We start from the raw sequence: 24991 nt of genomic DNA on the forward strand, positions 1-24991 counted from the left end.
AAGTAGCTGTATATAGAAAACACATTTAGTGATTTTAATGAATTCATAACTGAACTGGTTTTTGGTCTGCCATTTTATTTCAAAGCAGAATTACCGCCATATTGAAATTCTGACACCTCTACGCCCACCCCTAGTACCCAGTAATACTCGTCTGTATCCAGAGCCCTGTTCTCTAGCAGCACTTGCTTTCCTTATAGATATAGACACTGATGATCTTTCACTGATTACAGTGCAGGTGAGATAAAGTTGACAAGTACGCCAGCAAGAAGACCAGTCGGATACCAGCATGCAGAACAGCTTCAGCAGTTTGGTGGTCACAGGGGGGACCAGTGGAGTGGAAGATTGCTTGACAACAGCTTTAGGACCTTTAATAAATTGGAGATTGCTGAAGGAGAGAGTCAGGGGGTTATTGTGTGTGTGTGTTTTTTTGTTTGTTTTTTGTGTCTAGAATTCCGCATTAGGGGTATTGCACACTGCATCTCAAAGAAGCTGCTCCCATAAGGCTTTTGAGCTTTTTTGAGCTCAAATTGTTTCTGCCTGGAAACTTCCCTCCATATTAGCCAATGTGTCCATGCATAAGGAAAGTATTATAGCTTATCATTCAACCTCTCAGACCATTTGTCCTTTGTGGAAACGGGGTGGGGGTCCCCCTTTTTATTTTAGCTGCTGGAGTGAGGAATTTATGATAATCTAAAATAACTCAGTACTGATTTTTAGAAATATTTTTCATTTTCTTTTTTTTTTTTTTTTTTACTGTGGTAAGAAATACTTATTGTAAAGGAGATTTTGTAAGCTGCCCTGGTTCTTCACTCTTTTAGATAAAAAGTGTAATGACAAAATTGAAGAAGAAAGTACTCTGTTTGCATGAATTGGACCACTAACATTTCATGGCAGGTCCTATTACTCCTATGATTTATTCTGCCCATCTATGTCCACCCTTATTTTGAAAAAAAAAAAAAAGTGACATGCAACTGTATATCTATGGAGGGTGCATCCATATCACTGGTGACACTACAGAAGCTCTGACAATAGCAGAAACTGTTTACTTGCAAACTCGGGCTGATTGAATCTACAGGTGGAAGTCATTGAACAGATAGAGAGGGAGGAGTCATCTTCTGTTTGTTACCTATGTGTGTAAATCTCAGCTTGAGCTATTAAGTTTGGTAAACAGACTTTTTTTTTTTTTTTAACAAAGGGGTTAGCATGGCCTAAAAAACATGAAAAGGCACATACAGCTCCATTTGCTAGCTAAAAAAAGAGAATACCAAATATTAATTTTCAATATTAAAATTGTAAAATACAAAAATGTTTACAAAATGCTGCTCTTTAGTCCTTAGCACAATGAATACACAAGAAACGGGGATACAAACAATATATTTTCGTAAAGCGGTAGTTTGGAATACTGATAAGTGATATTTTCTAGGCAGTAAGTGCATATTATATAGTTTACTTATATTTCTATTCTATTTTATTATTTTTTTTATCAAAAATAATCTGGTTATTTACATTTAATAATTCTGAGACCTGCATATTGCAAAGTGTCAACTCAGACATAATCAAGTAAGACTGAGTAGAAAAATTAGTTATATGTGAATAGGCACAATTTTATGCATAATTACCTCTCAGAAATTAACCTTTTTTTTTTTCCTTGTTGTTTATTAGGTGCAGCGGGAACTTGCAGCTGTTATTGCCTTGAAAGCACGAAAATCTGGTGAGTATTCATGAACTTTTGGAAGATGTCACCTAAGCAGTATTTTCACATCTGACTTACATACTATTGATGCTATGGATCTCAGAATTCCTCCTGCTCAGTATTTATCTATAGAACATGTTCTGTGATTATTCATCCAGTAATAGTAGTTCCCTGAAATTTAAAGCGGACCTGTCACAGACACAAAGTACTGGTCTTGGGCTAAAAGTTAAGCTCTGACGTAAAAAGCGTAGCACATAAATCTTTCCTAATAATATGCCAGAGCCATGTTTGCATTTTGTTTTGCACACATGTTAAAAAAATAATTTTAGGCCTGAAGACATGGGCGTCCGCAATTAGGGGAATCTCAGCTTCCCCTTTAAAGTGGTTGTTAAGCCACTTTATACCATCCTGTCTGGTCTGTTTAATAATTCTTTGTGCCCCTGTGTCTGTGTATGTGTTTTAAAAAAAATAAGGAGTTCTTTACCAGTTTTCAGAGCGCTGCATACGTGACCCGTCGGCTCTCTCCTCCCTTTTGACCGTGGCCTGCAGCGGGTGGGGCCGAGGATTCTTTGCTGTCATCAGTCGGGAGGGAAGGAGGAGGGGAGGGGGAGAGGAGGGGAGAGGCGGCCAGTCACATAAGCGGTGATTAGCGCTCTGAAAACTATTAAAGTTTTTGACAGTGAAAGGGGTAAAGTCCTGTTCTCCTGCATGTTTTATGTACTAGCTACTGCGCCAACACTGCAATGGTCTATGCTGGCATAGCTGAGTTAAGTGGGGTACACACTAGTAGAAAATCTGCCGAAAATTCCCATCCGAGGTAAAATCGTACGATTTTCGGCTAGTGTGTACACAACTTTCAGCAGCCGATGCCGACATTTTCAACGAAAAAAAACGGAGGGACAAACACCAAACTTTTTATCATCCGTCCCCAGACGACCAATTTTTGTGTATGCAGTACGTCCGCAAAAAATTGATACGAAAGACCGCGCATGATTTGAAGTTGCTGACAACCCGGAAGTCTAGGAACAAATGTCCCAAAAAAAAAAAAAAATTGGACAAGAAATTTCATGAATTTATGCACTGTCAACTAAAAACGGTAATGAACGCTGAGCAAGAGAGAAAAATCGGAGGATATTTCGTCAGATTTCCGTCAAGTGTGTACGGGCCTTAACAGCCACACTATTCATGCTTCCTCGCACAGACTTGTATTGCAGAAGAAGAGAGGGAAATGTCACACTAGTACTTTGCCTATGAATAATGAATTGACTATTTTTAACTGTGGTGCTTTTTGGACTGTGCATCAATATTTAAACACCCTACAAAACTGCTGTAACAGGAGGATTGGGCTAGACTATAAAAAAAGAAGGTTTATACAATTTGACTTTGTTTCTACTTCTATTACTTCAATTGGGTTTTGAACACTTTGGACTTGAAGAGCAAGCCACACACATGGGTCCACACATGCTGTGGGTGCAGTGCTTTGCATCACAGCGTGAGAAAAATAATCTTCTTGTCGTGTTTGCCAGGCAGTGGTACTGAAAGCGACTCATTCAAGCACCTGAGTGGTATGGGGGTGCTGGGTTTTAGGAGTTACAGGTGGTGAGAAGGCAAATAACACCTCCTCACCATCTGTTTTAACCCCTAAATGCCTGCACCACCTTTCTGAAACAGTTGAAATGGCTTCATTTTTGTTACACCACAGTACAAAGTTCTGCAGCCGTGGGATGTGTATACCTCCTATACAGCTGGGGGGGATAATCCCCCCCCTTCCTCCAACAAGCAGTTTTGGTGCGTTTTATGAAAGCGTATCAAAACCACCTGATGCGGTAGAAGTCTATGGCAAAGTGCAGGTAACTCATGCAAAACCAGTGGGTAAATTGTGCTGCACATGCTGTATGGGAAAACTGCACCACATCAATTTGATCAGCATGCTAAAACATGTTTACGCTTGTGTGCATTGTGTAGGGGTGGTATGATAAACAAACATAGAAGATTGATCTCAAAAAAAAGATCAAGTAGTTCATCAAGTCTGCCAATTTTTTTAAAGTTTATACTTAACATTTTTTTGTTTTTTGTTAACTTTTTTTGAGTATAGATCTATGTTTATCCCAAGCTAGTTTGATTTTACTTACTGTTGACTGACTCACTACCTCTGCTAGAAGTCTATTCCAAGCACCAACTACTCTTTTGTTAAAAAAATACTTTCTGGGATTGGTTTTGAACTTTCCTCCATTCAATTTGAGGTCATGTCCCAATGTTCTTAATCATAGCTTCCTATTAAATATACTGCCCTCCTGACCCTTATTTACCCTCTTTGATATATTTGAAAATTTCAGTCATGTCTTATCTTTCCCTTCTTTCCTCCAGACTGTTCATATTAAGTTCCTGAAGTCTTTCCTGATATGTTTGTTTTTTCCCCAGACCTTTCATCGTTTTTTTTGTTACCCATCTCTGGCCTTGTACTATCTTATCAATATCTTTGTGTAAGCCATGTCTCCAGAACTGGTCACAGTATTCTAAATGAGGAGGTCTCACTTTCTTCTGCTGGTGACCCCTCTAGTGATGCACCCTAGAATTTGTTTAGCTTTTCCCACTGCCTGGCCACTCTATTTGCTCATTTTGCAGTCACCCAAAAATAAGTACCCCCAAATCTCTTTCCTCTGTAGTGCTGGCCAATATTGTCCCCAATATTGTACTCTGTCTTCCTCTCTAGTTGCATTATTTTACATTTTGAAACATTTAACTTCAGTTTTCACTACTTTGACAAATCTTTGTGTCATCAGCAAAAAGACATACTTAACCCACGAACCCTCTAGTTATATACAGTGGTGATCGAAAGTTTGGGCACCCCATGTAAAAATTTGTATTAATGTGCATAAAGAAGCCAAGGCATCAAATTACAGATTAGACATTCTTATAATATAGAAATTGAAATCCCAAAATATTGGGATTTATAGCGCTTGCTACTACTAACCAGGAATAAACAATTGCTTGTCAATATCCTGGATAGAACATATTGGGCAAAATAAAGAGGTGAGGATGATAAATAGATAAACTTAATAAACTCTGAAGACGTAATACGCTCTGACGAAACGCGCGTCAGGTGGAACGCACGCTGCATATTTTGGGAGCCTGGTGGAACGCAAGTCGGTAGTTAACGCTCTCCACTCGCAGGCACCATTTTCGGCAGACGTAACCTCCAGATTTTATACTTTTTATGTACTGTGCATCCAGCAATACTTATTAAAGGATTTTTTAACAGTACTGCACCATTTGGAGCTTTTTTATTCTTTACCCTGACCGGACCCTAAGGATCCAGGCTATCCAGGAGAGGGACCCCGGATCGTATGGGACTACAAAGCCCAGCAGTTACCTTATCGGCCTAGGAGGCCATAAGGCTCAATAGGTCTTTCTACCGTACGGTATTTAAGACCCACAACTTCTGGGGAGTGCACACCCCCCATTACTCCATAAGGCCAAACACTACAAATACCAGCAGTTGGACTACTGGAGGACCCAGCACAAAAGCACCTGCACTTGTGCACTCAAGTTTTTTTCATGCACTAAAGTCACTTATGAACTTTTACTTGGACTTTTTTGGCACTATTTTGCACTTTATGGCACATATATGGTTTTTATTGTGACATATTTATGAATTTTTTATTGTGACATATTTATGAATTTTTACATTATTGTGATTTATCACTATTCAGTCACATGCAATAGACACCTATCTAGTTTATATTAAGTTTATCTATTTATCATCCTCACCACTTTATTTTGCCCAATATGTTCTATCCAGGATATTGACAAGCAATTGTTTATTCCTGGTTAGTAGTAGCAAGCGCTATAAATCCCAATATTTTGGGATTTCAATTTCTGTATCTACCTCATATCCTATAGCATCTGCTATCACAACCCCCTCCCCTCACATTATTTATTTTCATTTATAAACCTCCCCCTCCCAATAGGATATCCATAGGCGCGAGGAATAAACACCATTCGGAGTATATTTTTTTTACCACTAATTCTTATAATATGTCAACAAAAGTTAGATTTTTTTTTTCCATCATTTACACTTTCAAAATAACAGAAAACAAAAAAATGGCGTCTGCAAGGCTGAGACCTGCCAGTGTCATGGATTGTTCTCAATCATCGTCTGGGAAGACCAGGTGATGTCAATCTCAAAGGTTTTAAATGCCCAGACTCATCTAACCTTGCCCCAACAATCAGCACCATGGGATCTTCTAAGCAGTTGTCTAGAAAACTGAAACTGAAAATAGTTGACGCTCACAAAGCTGGAGAAGGCTATAAGAAGATAGCAAAGCGTTTTCAGATGTCAATATCCTCTATTCGGAATGTAATTAAGAAATGACAGTCATCAGGAACAGTGGAAGTTAAAGCAAGATCTGGAAGACCAAGAAAAATATCAGACAGAACAGCTTGCAGGATTGTGAGAAAAACAATTCAAAACCCACGTTTGACTGCACAATCCCTCCAGAAAGATCTGGCAGACACTGGAGTTGTGGTACACTATTCCACTATAAAGAGATACTTGTAAAAATATGGTCTTCATGGAACAGTCATCAGAAGAAAACCTCTTCTACGTCCTGACCACAAAAATTAGCGTTTGAACTTTGCAAATGAGCATATAGACAAGCCTGATGCATTTTGGAAACAAGTTCTGTGGACCGATGAGGTTAAAATCAAGCTTTTTTGCCGGAATGAGCAAAGCTACGTTTGGAGAAGAAGGGGTACAGAATTTAATGAAAAGAACCTCTGTCCAACTGTTAAGCATGGGGGTGGATCAATCATGCTTTGGGGTTGTATTGCAGCCAATGGCACAGGGAACATCTCACGAGTAGAAGGAAAAATGGATTCAATAAAATTTCAGCAAATTTTGGATGGTAACTTGATGCCATCTGTGAAAAGCTGAAGTTAAAGAGAGGATGGCTTTTACAAATGGATAATGATCCTAAACACACCTCGAAATCCACGGGGGATTACATCAAGAGGCATAAACTGAAGGTTCTGCCATGGCCTTCACAATCTCCTGACCTCAACATAATTGAAAATCTATGGATAGACCGAGCAGTGCGTGACAGACAGCCCAGAAATCTCAAGAACTGGAGACTTTTGTAAGGAAGAATGGGCAAAGATACCTCAAACAAGAATTGAAAGACTCTTGGCTGGCTACAAAAAGCGTTTACAAGCTGTGATACTTGCCAAAGGGGGCAGTACAAGATGTTAACTCTGCAGGGTGCCCAAACTTTTGCAGACACCATTTTTTTGTTTTCTGTTATTTTGAAAGTGTAAATGATGTAAATAAAATCTAACTTTTGTTGACATATTATACGAATGTCTAATCTGTAATTTGATGCCTTTTGGAGATTTTTTCATCTTTCCTTGGCTTCTTTATGCACATTAATACAAATTTTTACCTGGGGTGCCCAAACTTTCGATCACCACTGTATTCCTTCCTAATAAATCTAGCCATTTCCTCCTCTTTGTGTGCTTTGGCAGCACTGATAATGCATTTGGCCTTCTTTTGTCTATTTTTATATGTTGTTACAGTGCATTGCTTGGTTTACGTTTTTTTTTTTCTGAATAAAAAATTATACTTCTTTCAACACTTTGCACTAGAGTGTATTGTGGCACACTATGGTGTGAACACACCTAAACACAAAGAACTTAAATGCAGCATAATAGTATATACTAGACACATAGAAAACAATTGTTTTCTGGGTGTCATTGCACTGACCCTGTGTTGATCTGTGCAGCTCACTGTAGCTCAATTGAGCCCATGAATGAGCCAGTTTTACGGATGCAGAGGTTAATGTCATTTGAGTTTGCAACTATGACGATAAACACAAAGCAAGGACATATTTTACTGTGCAAAAAAAGCCATTCTGTCTCTCATGAGTTTTTGTAAAGGCAGTTTTGCTCACCTGCTCTGTGCAGTGGTTTTGCACAGAGCAGCCCTGATCCTCCTCTTCCCAGGTCTCCCAGCAGCGCTCTGGCCCCCCCTGTCGAGTGCCTTGCTATGGGTGCACTCATGCTTGCTTGCTCCTAAGCCCGCTCACTGTGTCCATAAAACACAGAAAGCATGGCTCAGCCCCGCTTCCTGGTCCTTTCTCACTGGCTTTAACTGAAAGCGAGCTAATGGCTCCTGCTGCTGCATATCAGCCAATGAGGAGGGAGAGACCCGGGAAAGCGTTGGCTACCATGCACATTGTTGGATCGAGATCAGGCTTAGGTAAGTATTGGAGGACTGAGAGGGGAGCTGCACACTGAAGGTTTTTTACCGTGTTTAGGTGCTATTGCCATTGCGTGCTGCATTTTTCAACTTTGTAGTGAGATTTAGAAAAGGTTCACATTGCTGCTATCAGATTTTGATCTAACTTTCAGTGCAAATATGCAGTGCAACTTGGATGCAACATTGAAAGGTTTGTATATTCTATGGGGCCAAAATTCTCACTGGAATTGCACCAAAGTAGTACAGGAACCTTTTTTAAAATCTAGCCATGCTGAGTTGTATTTATGTGAACGGAGCACCGTTGAAAGCAATGTGATTTCCATTATCATGTGAGGCTATGTGACTTAAGTCGCATCTGAAATCGCACTAGTGTGAACAAAGCCTAAACAGCAGCCAAAAACTGCACAGATGAGAGGATTTGCATGATTGTGACATTTTTGAGTCTGCATCTCAGTCCAGAAGGTAGGTGCTGGCTCTTTATAATGTGTAATCAATGATTGTACAATCCTGGTGATAAAAAGAAATAAGGATTTTGTAACGATGATTACTATGATATTTGTGAGAGGTAATAAATATCTGAAAGTGTTACATTTACACATTATTCAGCATAAATGCACTTAAAGAGGACCTTTAAGTGTATTTACAAGCCTGCATGAGTAAATTTCTGACCACATATTTTTTGACTAATAAATTGCCTTCTGGACCGGAAGGATTTGTCCCCTTATGACCAGGCCATTTTTTGCGATTCGGCACTGCGTTATTTTAACTGACAACTGTGCGGTTGTGTGACGCTGTCCCCAAATCAAATTGACATCCTTTATGTTCCCACAAACAGGGCTTTCTTTTGGTGGTATTTGATCACCTCTGCAGTTTTTGATTATGCGCTATAAACAAAAAAAGAGTGACAATTTTGAAAAAAAAAAAAAAAAAAGCAGTATTTTTCACTTACTGCTATATAACATTCCCAATAAAAAAATTTAAAAATCAAATTTTTTCATCCTTTTAGGCCAATTTGTATTCTGCTACATATTTTTAGTTTAAAAAAAATCCCAATAAGTGTATTTTGACTGGTTTGCAGTTGCACAAAAGTTATCGCTTCTACAAACTAGGGGAAAGATTTATGACATTTTTCATTTATTTATTTTTTCTACTAGTAATAGCGGCGATCTGCGATTTTTAGCGTCAGACAGATCGGACCCCTAACTTACATTTTTGACACTTTTGGGGGGACCAGTGACATTACTACAGTAATCAGTGCTAAAAATATGCACTGTTACTGTAATAATGACACTGGCAGGGAAGGGGTTAACACCAGGGGCGATCAAAAGGTTAAATGTGTACCTAGGGGATGATTTTAACTGGGGCCAGACTTGGATGGAAACAGGGCTCCTGTGTTCCGAAATATCCAAGCCTTGTTTCAATCAGTGACAGATGAGTGCTGTACCGTATTTACAATGGCACACCGCCTTCTGTCAGTCCCCGGCCATCGGGGCCGCGGACCCGTTGCTTAGCTGCAGGGCTAGAGAGCGCGCGCCCGAGACCCGCTCCCATGTGCCGCTGTACCGGTTTGCGCAGGAGAGCCAGCCTGCCGCAGTATATCTGCGGCGGCTGATCTTTAAATGGTAAATAACCAGGCCATTTTTTGCGATTCGGCACTGTGTTCGTTTGAACTAACAATTCGCTCGGTCGTGCGACGCTGTACAGAAATAACATTGATGTCCTTTTTTTCTCACAAATAGAGCTTTCTTTTGGTGGTATTTGATCACCTGTGCATCTTTTATTTTTTGCGCTATAAACAAAAAAAGAGCAAAAATTCTGGAAAAAACACTATATTTTTCACATTCTGCTATATAACATTCCCCCCCCTAAAAGTTAAAAATCAAAATTTTTCATCCTTGTAGGGTAATTTGTATTCTGCTACATATTTTTGGTAAAAAAAAAAATCGCAATACGTATATTTTGATTGGTTTGCCCAGGTTATCACTTCTACAAACTAGGGGAAAGATTTATGTCATTTTTATTTATTTATTTATTTATTTATTACTAGTAATGACGGCGATCTGAAATTTTTAGCGGGACTGCAACATTGCGGTGGACAGATCGGACCCCTAACTGATATTTTTGACACTTTTGGGGGGACCAGTGACATTACTACAGTAATCAGTGGTAAAAATATGCACTGTTACTGCACTGGCAGAGAAGGAGTTAACCTAGGGGTGATCAAAGGGTTAATTGTGAGCCTAGGGTAGTGTTTACTAACTGTAGGAGGAACTTGTGAAATGATCATAGAGACCTGTCATTCTATATAGAACGATCACAGGCGCTCTGTAATCATTTCAGAGAGAAGAAGGGTCAGCTGTGTTTACAACAGCTGACCATACTTCTCTCTCAGCCCGGCGGCCCCATGGATCGCATCCCTGCTGCCTAGTGGGGATGGGAGCGCACTGCCAGCGGCACATGCTCGCCCCCCCAGCACCACTCCCTCGAACTGATTTGCACAGCCAAGCCAGCCTGCCGCGGCAGGCGTTCGGCAAGTGGTTAAAGTAGCTCTTGATGTGCCCGTGATTGCACGATACCTGAATACTTAACCTGTCACAAAATATACAGCAACAGTATACGGTTTCAGAAAATCCTTGCCTTTGATCATTTAAAACAGTTGCTAATTTCCAGACAAATGACTGCTTAGATTGAGATGATGTCAAAAGTGTGCTGCAGACAGGAGGAAGCATTTTCTTAGTCTCTTCATGGGAGCGAGAAGACTAAAACACTGTAGCTTTATACCAAGTTACAAGGCACAAGGCAGGGACTCATCTGTTTGGGACATCCGTGACCAGAGCCAAGAGCTGTATGGGTACCAGTTTTATAATCCTGTCAAAATCACAGTCCAGGAAGTAAATGCCTTAACTAATATGGCCACTAGAAATGGGCCAAAAACCCTCCTGTTTGGTTCACAGCAGAACTCCCAAATAGGGGAAAAGTTTGGGCCAGAACTACAAACTCCATTGAAGTCTATTGGTGGGAGCATCAGAAATCAAAAGTCCCCATTTTGAAGGCTTATATGCAAGTTAAAAGGGAATTGGGGTCTGGGTACTGCCCTGGGGGACATGTATGAATGCAAAACTGTTTGTTAAAAATGATTGTTTTTAAAGTAGCAGTTGTTTTAATGATGCTTAATTTGAAACAATAAAAATGAAAAACTCCTTTAAAAAATAGTGCCTGGGGGTTCCCCTTAGTCTGCCTTTAAATTTGCACATTTGTAGCATGTATAGGACATGTTACAGAAAAAATTAAATTTCTAAAGGGAAAAAAAGAGTCAAATCACATTTAAATTGACGTTTGCAGTTGCCAGCACCTGACAAGGAGGCCCCAAGATCCCGCCCTCCCTCCTTACGTGAATCCACCATTCACCAAAAAAAAAAAACTGTCAAAAATAAATAAAAACACTAAAAAGGTTTTTGACAAATCCTTTTTGAAAAAAAAAATGTAAACCCCCCCCCAAAAAACAATGTCTTCCAATGTAGATCCATCGTCAATCACATCGCCCCCCGCAAAACAAAAAAAAAAAAAACTCTGCCCGCGACGAAGGCAGATTGCTGAATGCCTCCTCCATTTTCTGACAGTGGCATCACCTGTAAATGCTGGGTCAGTGACGTCACGAGGGGCGAGGTCACCAGGTGGCCCTGCCCTTACCTATTTAGGAATTGTCAGACAGCAGAGGATGCATTCAGCTGTCTGGCTTCGTCGAGTGCATATTGTTTTTTCTTTTTTTCAGGTCCGGTGGGGCAGCGGGTTTCATGATTGACGATGGATTTACATCAGGGGACTGTTTTTTTAAAATATTTTTAATAAATGACTTCTCAAAAACCCTTGTAGTGTTTTTATTTTTTTTTGACAGAGCTACTCATTCACATGGTGATGGTTGGGATCCAAAGATCCCCTTGTTAAAGAGGGCTTCCAGATTCCGATAAGCCTCCTGCCAGCAGACCCTCACAATCACCGCCCAGGGTTGTCAGGAAGAGGCCCTTGTCCCCATCAACATGGGGACAAGGTGCTTTGGGGTGGGGGAGGGGGGCCAGAGCTTCCCCATGCCCCAAAGCACCCACCCCCCATGTTGAGAGCCTGTGGCTTGGTATGGTTCAGGAGGGGGGCAGGATGCACTCGTTCACCCCCCCCCCTTTCCTGGCATGCAAGGCTGCATGCTCAAATGAGGGTGCGGGATGGATTTTGGAGGTTTTTTGATTTTATATTTCCGGCAATCATTTTTTTTTCTTTTAGCTGTCAGCAGGGAAGTACGCTGACAGCTGATGACTCATTTGTTGTTAAGGATGCATCTGCACGCACTCTGTCCCTGTTCCTTAACATCATATTGATTGTGTGCTCGATGGGCGAACATTCCATAAAACACACAGGAAATTTGGGTGTTAGATGAACACCCGAACAGGCAATATTCGGGCCAAACTTTTGCTTGGCCCGAAGAGTTCGCTCAAAACTAATGGCCACTTCCTTCTGAAGAGAAATAGCATATGAAGGCATTGTTAGGGAAAGTACGCTAAACTCTGGTAATACACACCTAAAAGTGTTACACTGTATTGTCAGAAGTATTGGGACGCCTGCCTTTACCAGCACATGAACTTTAATGGCATCCCAGTCCTAGTCCAAAGGGTTCAATATTGAGTTGGCCCAGCCTTTGCAGCAAGTTCAACTCTTCAGGGATAGTTGTCCACAAGGTTTAGAAGTGTGTTCATGGGAATGTTTGACCATTCTTTCTGAAGCCCATTTGTAAGGTCAGGCACTGATGTTGGGCAAGAAGGCCTGGCTCGCAGTCTGCGCTCTAAATTATCCCAAAGGTGTTCTATCGGGTTTAGGTCAGGACTCTGTGCAGTCCAGTCAAGTTCCTCCACCCAGAACTCACTCATCCATGTCTTTATAGACCTTGCTTTGCGCACTGGTCCAAATCATTTGGTTGAGGGGGGATTATGGTGTGTGGTTATTTTTCAGGGGTTGGGCTTGGCCCCTTAGTTCCAGTAAAGGGAACTCTTAATGCGTCAGCATACCAAAACATTTTGGACAATTTCATGCTCCCAACTTTGTGGGAACAGTTTGGAGATGGCCCCTTCCTGTTCCAACATGACTTCACACCAGTGCACAAAGCAAAGTACTTTTGACAGTATAATGTATATCTGATAGTAGAGCTGATATTACGTCACACCTACTAATTCATGCTGTGATGTTTTAATAGCAAAACAAAGAGTAGAAGAATAAATGTATTTATTTTTCATATTAATTTCCACATTGCCCTTTCTGCAGTAGAACAGTTTTTTCATGCTGTACTGTATATACAGAACGTGATGCGCATCAGCACAGATCAGACAACAAGCAGTGAGGTTTCATAAAATGTATCTCCTATTTACACTATGGTTCCTTTTTCAGGATTTTAAGTGTTTTGTTGCCAATTTATCACACATGTACATTTGTATAGGGATCTAAAATAATGATAATGGAAAACTGACCATTGTGCTTCTTAGTTTGCCACTGGTGAGTAAACAAACATCCATTAAGAATAAGATCATTGTTTCTCCTTCTCTTCATTTATATGCAACCCAGTGACACCATATGAGGAGCATCTTAGCCCAGCACCAAAAGGAAAAAACAACTTTTGTACACTGTGTTCTATTGTTTCTAATGCATTGCAAGAGTTATATGAGTTTAGAAAATTGTTCTATCAATGACTGTGCTGTAGTTCAGTTTGTGATTATGGACCCAAAGCCTATAACTGGCTCTAAATGAAAAGATTGTTGAGATATAAACAAATAATCTCTTGAACAGTCCTGTTAACAATAACATCAGCTTTTCAATGCTTCCCATTACTTCCTATAGGTCAGTAATGGCAATGATGGACATACTGACATATGTTGCTGAAAGAGGACAGGATGACAATTTAGAGCTGCCATTATGGAAGTTAAGGAGGATCAGCAGTAGGAGGAAGCCTCAGCCAGACTTCACCATAGCATTGCTGTCCCTGACTTTCCTGAGCGGGCAAAGCTTTTGCGCCAGGATCTGGAGAGGAAAGAGCTTCCTCTTGCCTTTGCGGAGCTGGCGGACTAGTTGGTCCAGGGGTTGCAGTTTGTCTGTGATGCCTCTCTGGATATGGCTTCCTTAGTCTCTGGGTTGTCCTTCACAGCAATGATCCTTCAGCGCATGATATGGAAAAAATGCTGGTATGTGCACCAGACTTTCCAGAAGGCCTTATGAGATCTTCCCTTTGTGGGTAATCCCCTGTTCAGAGCCTCCCTGGAAAGACCTCCTCCAGAGGTTCCATGAGGACCTTGTCTGGAGGTTCCATGAGGCCCCCGAGAGCGGGTCCTTCCAGACCTGCAGACAAACACCTCTTCTGCCTTAAGGGGCGCCCTCACCCGCATCTGGGGCGGGGGAGGACGTCTTCGCTTCTTTCCAGACCCGTGTTCCTCTCTGATTTAAGACAAGTGGGTCCACGAGCTGATTCGGTCTGGCTACAAGATTGAGTTTTTGGTCTTCTCCTCCAGAGAGGTTCTTACCTATTCTTTATCCCCAGACCGCCTGCGAGGTCTCTTCAGGGCAGTGCAAGACTTGCTACTACAAGGGGTGATTGTTCCGGTCTCAGAATCGGAACGTTTGTTTCAAGGGTTTTATTCAAACATGTTTGCAGGTCGCAGGAAGTAAAGCGAGGTACGTCCAATATTGGACCTCAAGCTCTGAACGGCCTTGTGCAGGTACAGATGTTTCAAATGGAGCCCATTAGTATGGTAGTGGCATCCCTACATCAGAGGGATCTTCTGCCTCTATCGATATTAAGGACACTTACCTTCATATTCTGATATATGTCGGTCAGCCGCACTTCCTCCGCTTGCCGTGGGCGAGGGGCATTATCAAGAAGTCTCCCCTCAACCCCTTGGGTTTTTGCAGGTGTTGGCCCCAGTATTGGCATTGTTGCACCAGCGGGGGATTGCGGTACTGTAGTACCTGGATGATCTTCTTTTGCGGGCAGAGTCTCTGACTGCTTTGAAGGACAACCAGGAGATTACTGTGTGGAGTTTGTTTGGAAATTCAATTTCCAGGGATTGGCTCTGGTTCCGTCCACCTAGTTAGACTATCTGGGTCTGTTCTGGACTTGGCCTCAGCCAGTGTGGGGCAAAAATCCACAGTCCCTAGACAATCTGATCCTGTTGAGCCGGGGTACGAGAGGGTCCCTGATCGGTGGCTTCGCTCTCCGGCGCTTCGACAGGGTAAATCTTCCTTCTCTTGTACTGGATGGTGGATCCTCCTGGTGAACTACAAGGGACAGCTAGCTGAGGTTTCGCACTGGACAATGTAGATCCTTATGGTCACCCAGCCTGGCCAACGAGCGTGAGCAGGTTATAGTCCCGCACTATGCCTCGCCACAACAGAGCCCCTGTGGATGGGGACTAGCCTGCGAGTGGATGTCTCGCTGAGACGCATCGACCTGGAACGCCCTGAGTCACAGCGTACCCCTCGGCTGGCAGCACCCCCACTCAGAGCGGAGCCCACCCTGTCCATGGTATGGTGAGCAAACTGAGCCCCCCATGTCCCTAGTGACCTCTAGGGGGGATATGGGCCCACTCCTGGGGATAATAAAACCCCGTTTTCCTAAAAGATAACACTGGCCTTTCAGGATCCTAGCCCTGCCCTCCCTGCACCCGCATGGGGGTGCTATATTAGACAACTGGTGCCCGAGGGGGGAGGTATACAGCGGTATCTTATCCTGTGGGGTCTGTTTAGGTAGTGGCCTTGTATCTGGGTCCTGACCGCATGGCAGCGTTCAGCCGCCATCTTAGGTGTGGGCACTTTCTGTGACATCACTTCCTGTGCTCAGTTCTCCATGCCGCAGATGTTGCTGGTTCCTTTGTGAAGTAATACAGTATAAGAGTCGTTTCTGGGCATTCCCTATGCACTCTGCTACCTGCTGCTGTTAAAGGGTAACTCAGAGTACAGCGCGATCAGGCGGTGCGGACCGCGATCGCAAATTTAAAGGGGTTGTGCACTTTTTTTTGTCACATTGCAAAATGGAGTCCCAGGTTGTAAATTCTCCATCAGACCCCCTCAGTGGGACTGCTTGTACGTCCAGCTCGCAGTCCATAGTGTCTTTTTCTGCAGCATTGGAAATTCTGGCATCAAAGGATGCTCTTTTCATGAAACATGTTGCAAACCAAAAACGGCCGTTGCCTTCTCTGTCTTCTGACTCAGAGACTAATATGGACAACCCCTTCCCTGAGGGATTCCTGTCCTCGTATTTGGATGGCGAAGAGGACCTGTCCTCCTCAGCCTCAGCTATGGTGGAAGCACTGATTTGTTCAGTAAGGGAAACTTAACAATTGACTGATGAGCCCACACAGTCAGGAACATGGGTAGTTTTGGCTCCCGCATAGCCCAGAAATCGGGTCAGGTGTTTCCTTATCTCGAGGAATTTTACAATATTGTGAATGAACAATGGCGGGGTGCCTAAGCGCTTTAAATGCTGTTATCCCTTTGCTGACTCGGTCTTGAACTGCTGGACGGTGCCACGTAGGGTGGAGAACCCTGTTTCCAGGTTTAACAAATCTACTGTGGTACCCTTGAAAGATTCCCTGGCCTTCAAGGACCCGGGGGACAGACGGGTGGAATCCCTTTCCTGCCACCTCCATGTTTTGGCGGGTTCGATACAAAAACCGATCTTGGTGTCCGTTTTGGTTTCACAGACGGTAACGGTATGGGTTAAAGTGCTTAGGGGTAACTTGAACGCTGAGATAGTTCCCCTGACCTTAATTGGACTCATGGACCAGATGGCCCAGGCCCTGGTGTTTCTGTGTGATGCGTCCATGGATGCGGCCCCTCTGGTTGCCAGAGGGTCAGCTGTAGGGATTGCCATATGCCGCATGGTGTGATTTAAGAGCTGGTCGGCTGACCAGGCTTCCAGAAGGCCTTAACAGATCTCCCCTTTCTGGGCGAGGGATTGTTTGGAGATTCCTTGGATGAGTTGATAAAAGGCTTAACGGGATGGGTAAGAGTACTCTTCTTCCCCTATCCTCCAAAGGCGTTATTTTCGTGTCTCAGGGACACAAGAGAAAAGTAAACCATTCATGGCCTTTGGAGGGAGCAAAAAGGTTTGGCCTGGTAAGCCCAAGGGAGCAAACTCCCACCCAGCCTTGTTGGGCGATCTGTCGATCACAGTTCAGACCCTTCAAGTGTTCGGGTGAATCATCAACTTCAAATAATCTGCACTGACACCGTCGGTGCGACTGGATTACCTGGGACTAACTCTGGACTCCTCCGTGGCGAGGGTCTTTCTTCCTGGAACAAACTTCAGAAGTTGCAGGGAGAGATCTGATTGTTGCTGGAAAGTGATCTCTCTTCTCTAAGGATATGCATGAGAGCCCTGAGTTTGATGGTGTTGACCTTCGAGGCGGTCCCATTTGCTCAGTTTTATTACAAGCCTCTGCAAAAGTAAATCCTTGTCAAGTCGAACAAGGATCTACAGTCCTTGGACAGAATAATATGTTTTGAGCCGGCTCACGAGGTCAACGCTCTGTTGGTGGCTTCAGTCGCCTGCCATGAGTCAGGGCAAGTCCTTTTTACCGCTGCTGTGGATGGTGGTCACCACGGATGCCAGCCTGTCGGGCTGGGGCAGGGTGCTGGATGACCCCTGTGCCTAGGGAGTCTGGTCGACAGAGGAGTCTTCTTTACCGATCAATGTTTTGGTACTCAGAGCAATCGAGATTTGTCTGATCTATGGACAAATCGACTGCTCGGCCTCCTGGTTTGGATCCAATCAGACAATGCCATGGCTGTGGCCTACATCAATCATCAAAGGGGCACAAAGAGTGCCCGGGCGGCCCAGGAGGTGGCCGAGATTCTGACGTGGGCAGAAGGATAGGTTCTGGCTCTCTCCGCAGTTCACATTCCGGGAGTGGAGAATTGGCAAGCGGATTACCTGAGTCGTCAGGTTCTGGATCAAGGGGAATGGTCCCTTCATCCAGAGGTATTTTGTCTCCTGTGTGTCCGTTGGGGGACCAACCTGTTTGCATCTCAGGTAAACAAAGAGGTGCAAAGGTTCGTGGCCAGAATTCTTGATCCTCTGGCCGATGCCACAGATGCTTTGGTAGCTCCTTGGAGCCAGTATTGGCTGATTTATGCCTTCCCTCTGATACAGCTGTTGTCAAGGTTTCTCAGCAGGATGGCGGGGGAGAATGTTCCGGTGGCTCCAGACTGGCTTCATCGGTCTTGGTACGCAGACCTAGTAAAGATGGTCGTCGTGCCTCTCTGACGGTTGCCTTTGAGGGAGGACCTGCTTTCTCAGGGGCTGATCCTCCATCCTGCTTTATGGTCACAGTTTTTAACGGCATGGCTGTTGAAAGCCAGGTGCTGAGAGATAGCAGTTTCTCTGAGTCTGTGCTTCCTACCCTGCTGAGGGATAGAACAGCAACTTCAAGAAACATTTAACTTCGCACATGGAAAATGTATATTTCATGGTGTGAATCGCAATAATTGCACACTTGCCTTTTTTTGGTGGCGAGGGTCTTGGCTTTCTCGCAGAAAGGAGTTTAGCAATGGTTGGCCTTGGGCATGATCAAGGGCCAAGTGTCGGCTTTGGCGTTGTACTTCCAACGCCCGTTGGCTGTTAATACCTTGATTCGCACCTTTCTTCAAGGGGTGTGTCATATGGCTCCTCCGAGACAATCCCCCTTGCTTCTGTGGGATTTGACTTTGGTTTTGTCTATTCTTCAAAATCCTCTTTTTGAGAATATAGGGACATATCTCTGCCTTTGTGAGCAGAAGTAATAGCCACCAAAATGCAACCTTCTGATATAACAGAGTGTCTGACTTGGCGGCGATTTCCTGTTGTTCGCCTTATTTGGTCGTCCACAGAGATAAAGTGGTTCTCCGACCTAATCTGTTTTTTCTTCCTGCGGTGGTGTCTGATTTCTATTTAAATAAAGACATTGTTTTGCCTTCACTCTGTCCTAAGCCTAAGCATCCCAAGGAAATTGCCTTGCACTCTCTGGATGTGGTTCGGGTGATCCCATGGTTTACCGGCTGGCCATGGAGTCCTTTAGGAAATCAGACTCTTTTTTTGTCCTTACTGAGGGATCTCGTAAGGGTTTGGCTGCGTCTGCTGCGACTACAGTATATCCAGATGGATTAGGCAGACAGTTGTACAGGCTTATTCATTGACGGGTCAGGTTCCTCCTTTCCCTGTGAAAGCGCATCCTACCAGAGCGCTGAGTGCCTTTTGGGCTTTTCCTCATCAGGGCTCTGTTACTCAAGTGTGTAAGGCGGCGACTTGGTCGTCCATGCATACTTTTACAAAATTCTACAAGGTAGATTTCTTGGCTTCTTCGGATGCATCATTTGGCTGCAAAGTTTTGCAGGCTGCTGTTTAAAGAGACTTGTGTTTCAGGGGTTTATATTTGATTTCTATGGGTAAGCTCCTGTGGCTCCTGGTTGAGATTTTTTACCCAGTTGGCTATGTTTAGCCTTTGGGAAAACATTACCTGTTGTTTTTTCTTCCCACCCCTCATGCCTACACTGCTTTGGGACGTCCCTATGGTATAAGAAGCATAAGAGCTGCATCTGTGAATGGACGATAGAGAAAATAAGAACTTACCATATAATAGTTTTCTCTGGAGTCCATTGACAGACGCAGCACCCGTCCCTCTGTTATGGGGATGGTTTGTGTCTTCTTTTTCACTGCTTGCTACAAAACTGGCTTGTGGCAGAGTGTGTGTGGGGTTATGCCGTGAAGGACAGCCTCTGCAGGCGTGTCAGTGATCTTTTCCTGCCTAGTACTACTCCTGTAGGGGGCAGCAGATATACTGTGGCAGGCTGGCTCTCCTGCCCAAACCTCCGTATGGGTATGTCGGCTCGCGGGAGCGGGTCTCAGGCGCACGTGCGTGCTTCCGGGGGCACAATTGCGCACCCGCTCACTAGCCCTGCAGCTAAGCAATGGGTCCGGTGGCCGCAATGGCCTCCGGGAACCCGGCGATCATTGCAGGGACTGACAGAAGACTGTATGCTGTTGTAAACACGGCACACCGCTCATCTGTCACTGATTGAAACAGGGCTCCTGTGTTCCTGTTATTTCGGAACACAGGAGCCCTGTTTCCATCCACCAAGTCTAGCCCCCACACAGTTAGAATCACCCCTAGGTACACATTATTTTAATGAGGCCAGCTGGTGAAGTACTTCCTCATTCTACTAACAGTTTGAACGTCCTATAGGACGTATATCAGGAAGTCATGGAGGAGTTTTCTATACAAGAAACTGGAAACTAAGTTAATGCCTGCCCTAGAATAAAGAGAAAGCTCTTTCTTTTCTGCAACAGAGTTACAGTAATGATTTATTGGTAGGCATTAAGATAGTGGAAATTGCTGCAGTTGCTTGAATAGAATAGCCAGCAGTGCAGATTGATCTATCCACACTGTTTAACGTGGATTGAGGAAAGTATTGATTTTTTTCACATTCAAGCCTTGTACACACAAGCCGAATGCCGGCCGACAACAGCCGCTTTGATAAAAATCTTTCGACATTAGGCCCGTGTGTAAATTACTTGGTCCAACAGAAGCTGGCCTGTACAGTGGTTTCGACCGGAACTGAGCATTATCAAGAAGTCTCACGTCAACCCCTTGGGTTTTCGCAGGTGTTGGCCCCAGTATTGGCATTGTTGCGCCAGCGGGGTATTGCGGTACTGGAGTACCTGGATGATCTTCTTCTGCGGGCAGAGTCTCCGACTGCTCTGAAGGACAACCGGGAGATTACTGTGTGGACTCTGCAGGAGTTCGGTTGGAAATGAAATTTCCAGATATTGACTCTGGTTCTGTCCAACTAGTTGGACTATCTGGGTCTGTTCTGGACTCGGCCTCAGCCAGGGTGTTCCTCCCATGGGACAAGTGTGAACTGACAGTTTTTTTTTTTTGGTTCAGCAACAAAAACGAATAGTGTGTACCAGGCTTTAGCCTGTAGACTCAACATGCAAAATCTTGGTAGCTTTGCTTTATAATATCTCAAAAGTGTGTAAGCGTAAACTTAAACCCATGCTAAAAATTATATTATATAAAATAGTGCTTAAAATAGTGCTACCTGAAGCTGCTGCCCACTTAGGTAAAAGACCAAGATAGAATGAAATATTATAAAACAGCGCTAACAGGAAAAAATAAAATGAATAAATACAATCCTTCAATGATAAACAATATAAAGTGCACTTGGTGATAAAAATAATATATATAAAAGATATGCAAAAATGCAATAATCAAAAATACTTTGGTGCTAAAGTGAATTGGTGCAAAGTAAAGTGCAGTCCAAAATTATGAGTCCATTAAAATAGTCGTATAAAGTGCTGGACAGAAAGTGCTTGATGTGCTCCACGCAGTGATATAAGTGCTCCAAACGGCCCCTTTTGGGGATCCACTCACCAGATGCTAAAGAGTAATCAAGCCTCAAGAAGCAGTAACTCTCCAAAACAATCCTGGGAATGGATGGATCTGTATCCCACCAGACGAGCCTCCAAACTTTGCTAATGGTCTCTCTCAAAATAAAGAGGGGGAGCCAGACATAGTGAAGCCCGTAACGACTTTTATTAAATATATATAGGCAAAAAGAACTACTCACAAATGTAGATAAAAATGACAGCGTTTAGATTAACCACATAGGAACGTATCGTGCGTCCACTTCCGGGATTGCCAGCGATTTTGGAAGTGGACGCACGATACATTCCTATGTGGTTAATCTAAACGCTGTCATTTTTATCTATATTTGTGAGTAGTTCTTTTTGCCTATATATATTTAATAAAAAACGTTACGGGCTTCACTATGTCTGGCTCCCCCTCTTTATTTTGAGAGAGACCATTAGCAAAGTTTGGAGGCTCGTCTGGTGGGATACAGATCCATCCATTCCCAGGATTGTTTTGGAGAGTTACTGCTTCTTGAGGCTTGATTACTCTTTAGCATCTGGTGAGTGGATCCCCAGAAGGGGCCGTTTGGAGCACTTATATCACTGCGTGGAGCACATCAAGCACTTTCTGTCCAGCACTTTATACGAATATTTTAATGGACTCATAATTTTGGACTGCACTTTACTTTGCACCAATTCACTTTAGCACCAAAGTATTTTTGATTATTGCATTTTTACATATCTTTTATATATATTACTTTTATCACCAAGTGCACTTTATATTGTTTATTATTGAAGGATTGTATTTATTCATTTTATTTTTTCCTGTTAGCGCTGTTTTATAATATTTCAATATCTCAAAAGTGTTCATATTTGGCTGTTCAAACCTGATAGGAAGATTGTCGCAGGACTTTGCTGTAAATGTGTATATCATGCACTAGTTGTATTGCCACAGTAAATGTAGGGCATTATACTCAGTCACCTCGTGCCAGCTTTCTTTCTGGAAATATGTTTACATGTGAATTTTTTTGCTATGGTCATTCAGATAGTGAAGAGAGATAGTGTGTACAATGATCAGGAGAAACAATAACTGCCCACTGCAGCACATTTATTTCATTGTTATGTTGCACCTGATAAGAACAATCAATATCTCCATACCAAGTATGTATTTGATTTGTTCTTTGAAGATGGCACTTATAGTTTCCTCAAAGAATAGCACCATTTTAAAAAAATTGGATAGTGTAATTTGGCATGAATTTGAAGTGAAAAGCTCATCTGACAAATTACCTCCCTTCAAATGTCTGTGGTTAAGGTGAAGGAATATATCTGCATCCTTCTATCAAATAATAACATTGTCAATATGGGAAAATCACTTTTGTTGTATTCCTGTGGTGGGAGCAGTCACTGTGCTTTTCTTATCTCTGTTCTTTCTGCAAGATTACTTTGTAAGTGAAGGGAAATGTTTCTGTTTATCTTTCTTACTTTTAGTTTCCTTTTTTTTTTGTCTCTGTTTCCCAACACTCGGAACATAAATATAACTGCCTAAAATTTAGATCAGTGTAAAGATCATTACATGTATTATATACAGTTAGGTTTACATATATACTGTATTTGGACACAGGCACAATTTTCATACTTTTGGCTCTGTATGCCACAAGAATAAAATTAAAAGGAAACAATCCAAATTAATTTGAAGTGCAGACTTTCAGTTTTAATTCAAGGGGTTGAACATAAATATCAAGTACAAATTATAGGAACTGCAACCATTTCTATACACAGTCTCCCCATTTTCAGGGGCTCAAATGTAATTGGACAAATGAATATAATCATAAATAAAATGTTCAACTTTGTTGAGAATCCTTTACTGGCAATGACTGTCTGAAGTCTGGAACTCATGGACATCAGGTTTCCTCCTTTCTTATGCTTTGCCAGGCTCTAACTACAGCTGTCATCAGTTGTTCTTTGTTTGTGGGTCTTTCTGCCTTTAGTTTTGCCTTCAGCAAGTGAAATGCATGCTCAATTGGGTTGAGATCGGGTGATTGACTCAGCCATTGCCGAATATTCCACTTCTTTTCCTTCAAAAGCTTCTGGGTTGCTTTTGCAGTGTGTTTTGGATCATTGTCCATCTGTACTGTGAAGTGCTGTCCAATCAACTTTGCTGCATGTGGCTGGACCTGGGGTGACAGTATATCTCTAAATACTGCAGAATTCATCTAGCTGCTTCTGTCTTCTGTTACATCATCAATAAACACTAATGACCCAGGGCCACAGGAAGCCATGCATGCCCATGCCATCACACTGCCTCCATCATGTTTTACAGATGACATTGCTTTTGATCATGAGCTGCTCCAAGCCTTCTCCACACTTTTCTCTTCCTGTCATTCTGGTACAGATTATTCTTAGTTTCATCCATCCAAAAAATGCTTTTCCAGAACTAGTCTGGTTTTTTAGATGTTTTTTGGCAACGTCTAATCTGGCTTTTCTATTCTTCAGGCCTATAAATGGTTTGCACCTTGTGGTGAACCCTCTGTATTTGCTTTTGTGAAGTCTTCTCTTGATTGTAGACTTTGATAATGATACGTTCCCCTCCTGGGGAGTGTCCTTCACTTGTCTGGAGGTTGTGAATGGGTTTTTCTTTACCATAGAGAGGATCCTTTGATCATCCACTACTATTGTTTTCCATGGACGTCCTGGCCTGTTTATGATGCTGAGCTCACCAGTGCATTCTTCTTTCCTCAGAATGTACCAAACTGTTGATTTGGCCACTTCTAATGTTGCTACTATCTCTCTGATGGATTTGTTTCATTTTTGAAGTCTTACAATGGCTCTTTTGAACGCATGATGTAGGTTCACAGCAATAGATTCCAAATTCAAATACCACACTTAGGGCCGGTTCACACTGGTGCAATGCAAATCTACTGCGGGTTTCCACATCGCACCCGACTTGCAGGTAGTTCACACTGCCTAATGCAAACTGCTGGGAGTGTCAATACAAAGTTAATGACACCCCCAGATTAGTTCGCATATCGCAGTGCGAACTATCAATTCGGACAGGAATCAGATCGCATAGGTGTGAACACCCATGCCATCAGATTCTGGTGCGGACCAAAAAAAGGGTCCTGCACGACTTTGGTCTGAATGCAATGCGAATTCAGCCATATAATCTTTATGACTGAATTTACATTGCAAAGACATCGCATGTGATTTGCACAGCAGTGCGGTGCGAATCACATGCAATGTCTTTCATCGCACCAGTGTGAACCGGCCCTTAAGATCAACTCCAGACCTTTTACCTGCTTTAGGCCCCTTTCAAACTTGCGGACCATTCAGATCCGCATGTCAGTTTTTCAGGTGGATCTGAATGGATGCCCCATGCATCTCTATGGGGCATCAGATGTCAGCGGAGACATGTCCGCTGACATCCAATCCGATCCTGTCCGTCAAATCCAGACGGATGGAAACCCTATTTTCCATCCGTCGATTGAATCGGATGGGGTCGGATGACAATGGAAAGGCGGTCCGTTCTCATCCGATTATCCCATAGAGAACAGTGGGGACCTGACAGCTCTGTCTCCGCACACAGCGCGGAGACAGAGCTTCCATCCGCCTGCTCAGCAGGGGA

At 43.0% G+C, this 24991-nt stretch overlaps 1 protein-coding gene across 1 annotated transcript in view; it reads left to right on the forward strand.

Annotated features, from left to right (window-relative positions):
- RAPGEF5 (Rap guanine nucleotide exchange factor 5) overlaps positions 1–24991 on the forward strand; it is a 473922-nt gene that overhangs the window by 227267 nt on the left and 221664 nt on the right. The window contains exon 7 of the mRNA XM_082257324.1: positions 1663–1711. Coding sequence (XP_082113450.1) covers positions 1663–1711 — 49 coding nt within the window. The remainder of the gene's footprint in view (positions 1–1662; positions 1712–24991) is intronic.

The sequence above is a fragment of the Pelophylax lessonae genome (assembly GCF_965119305.1).
Source record: "Pelophylax lessonae genome assembly, chromosome: 5".
Taxonomy (NCBI): Eukaryota; Metazoa; Chordata; class Amphibia; order Anura; family Ranidae; genus Pelophylax; species Pelophylax lessonae.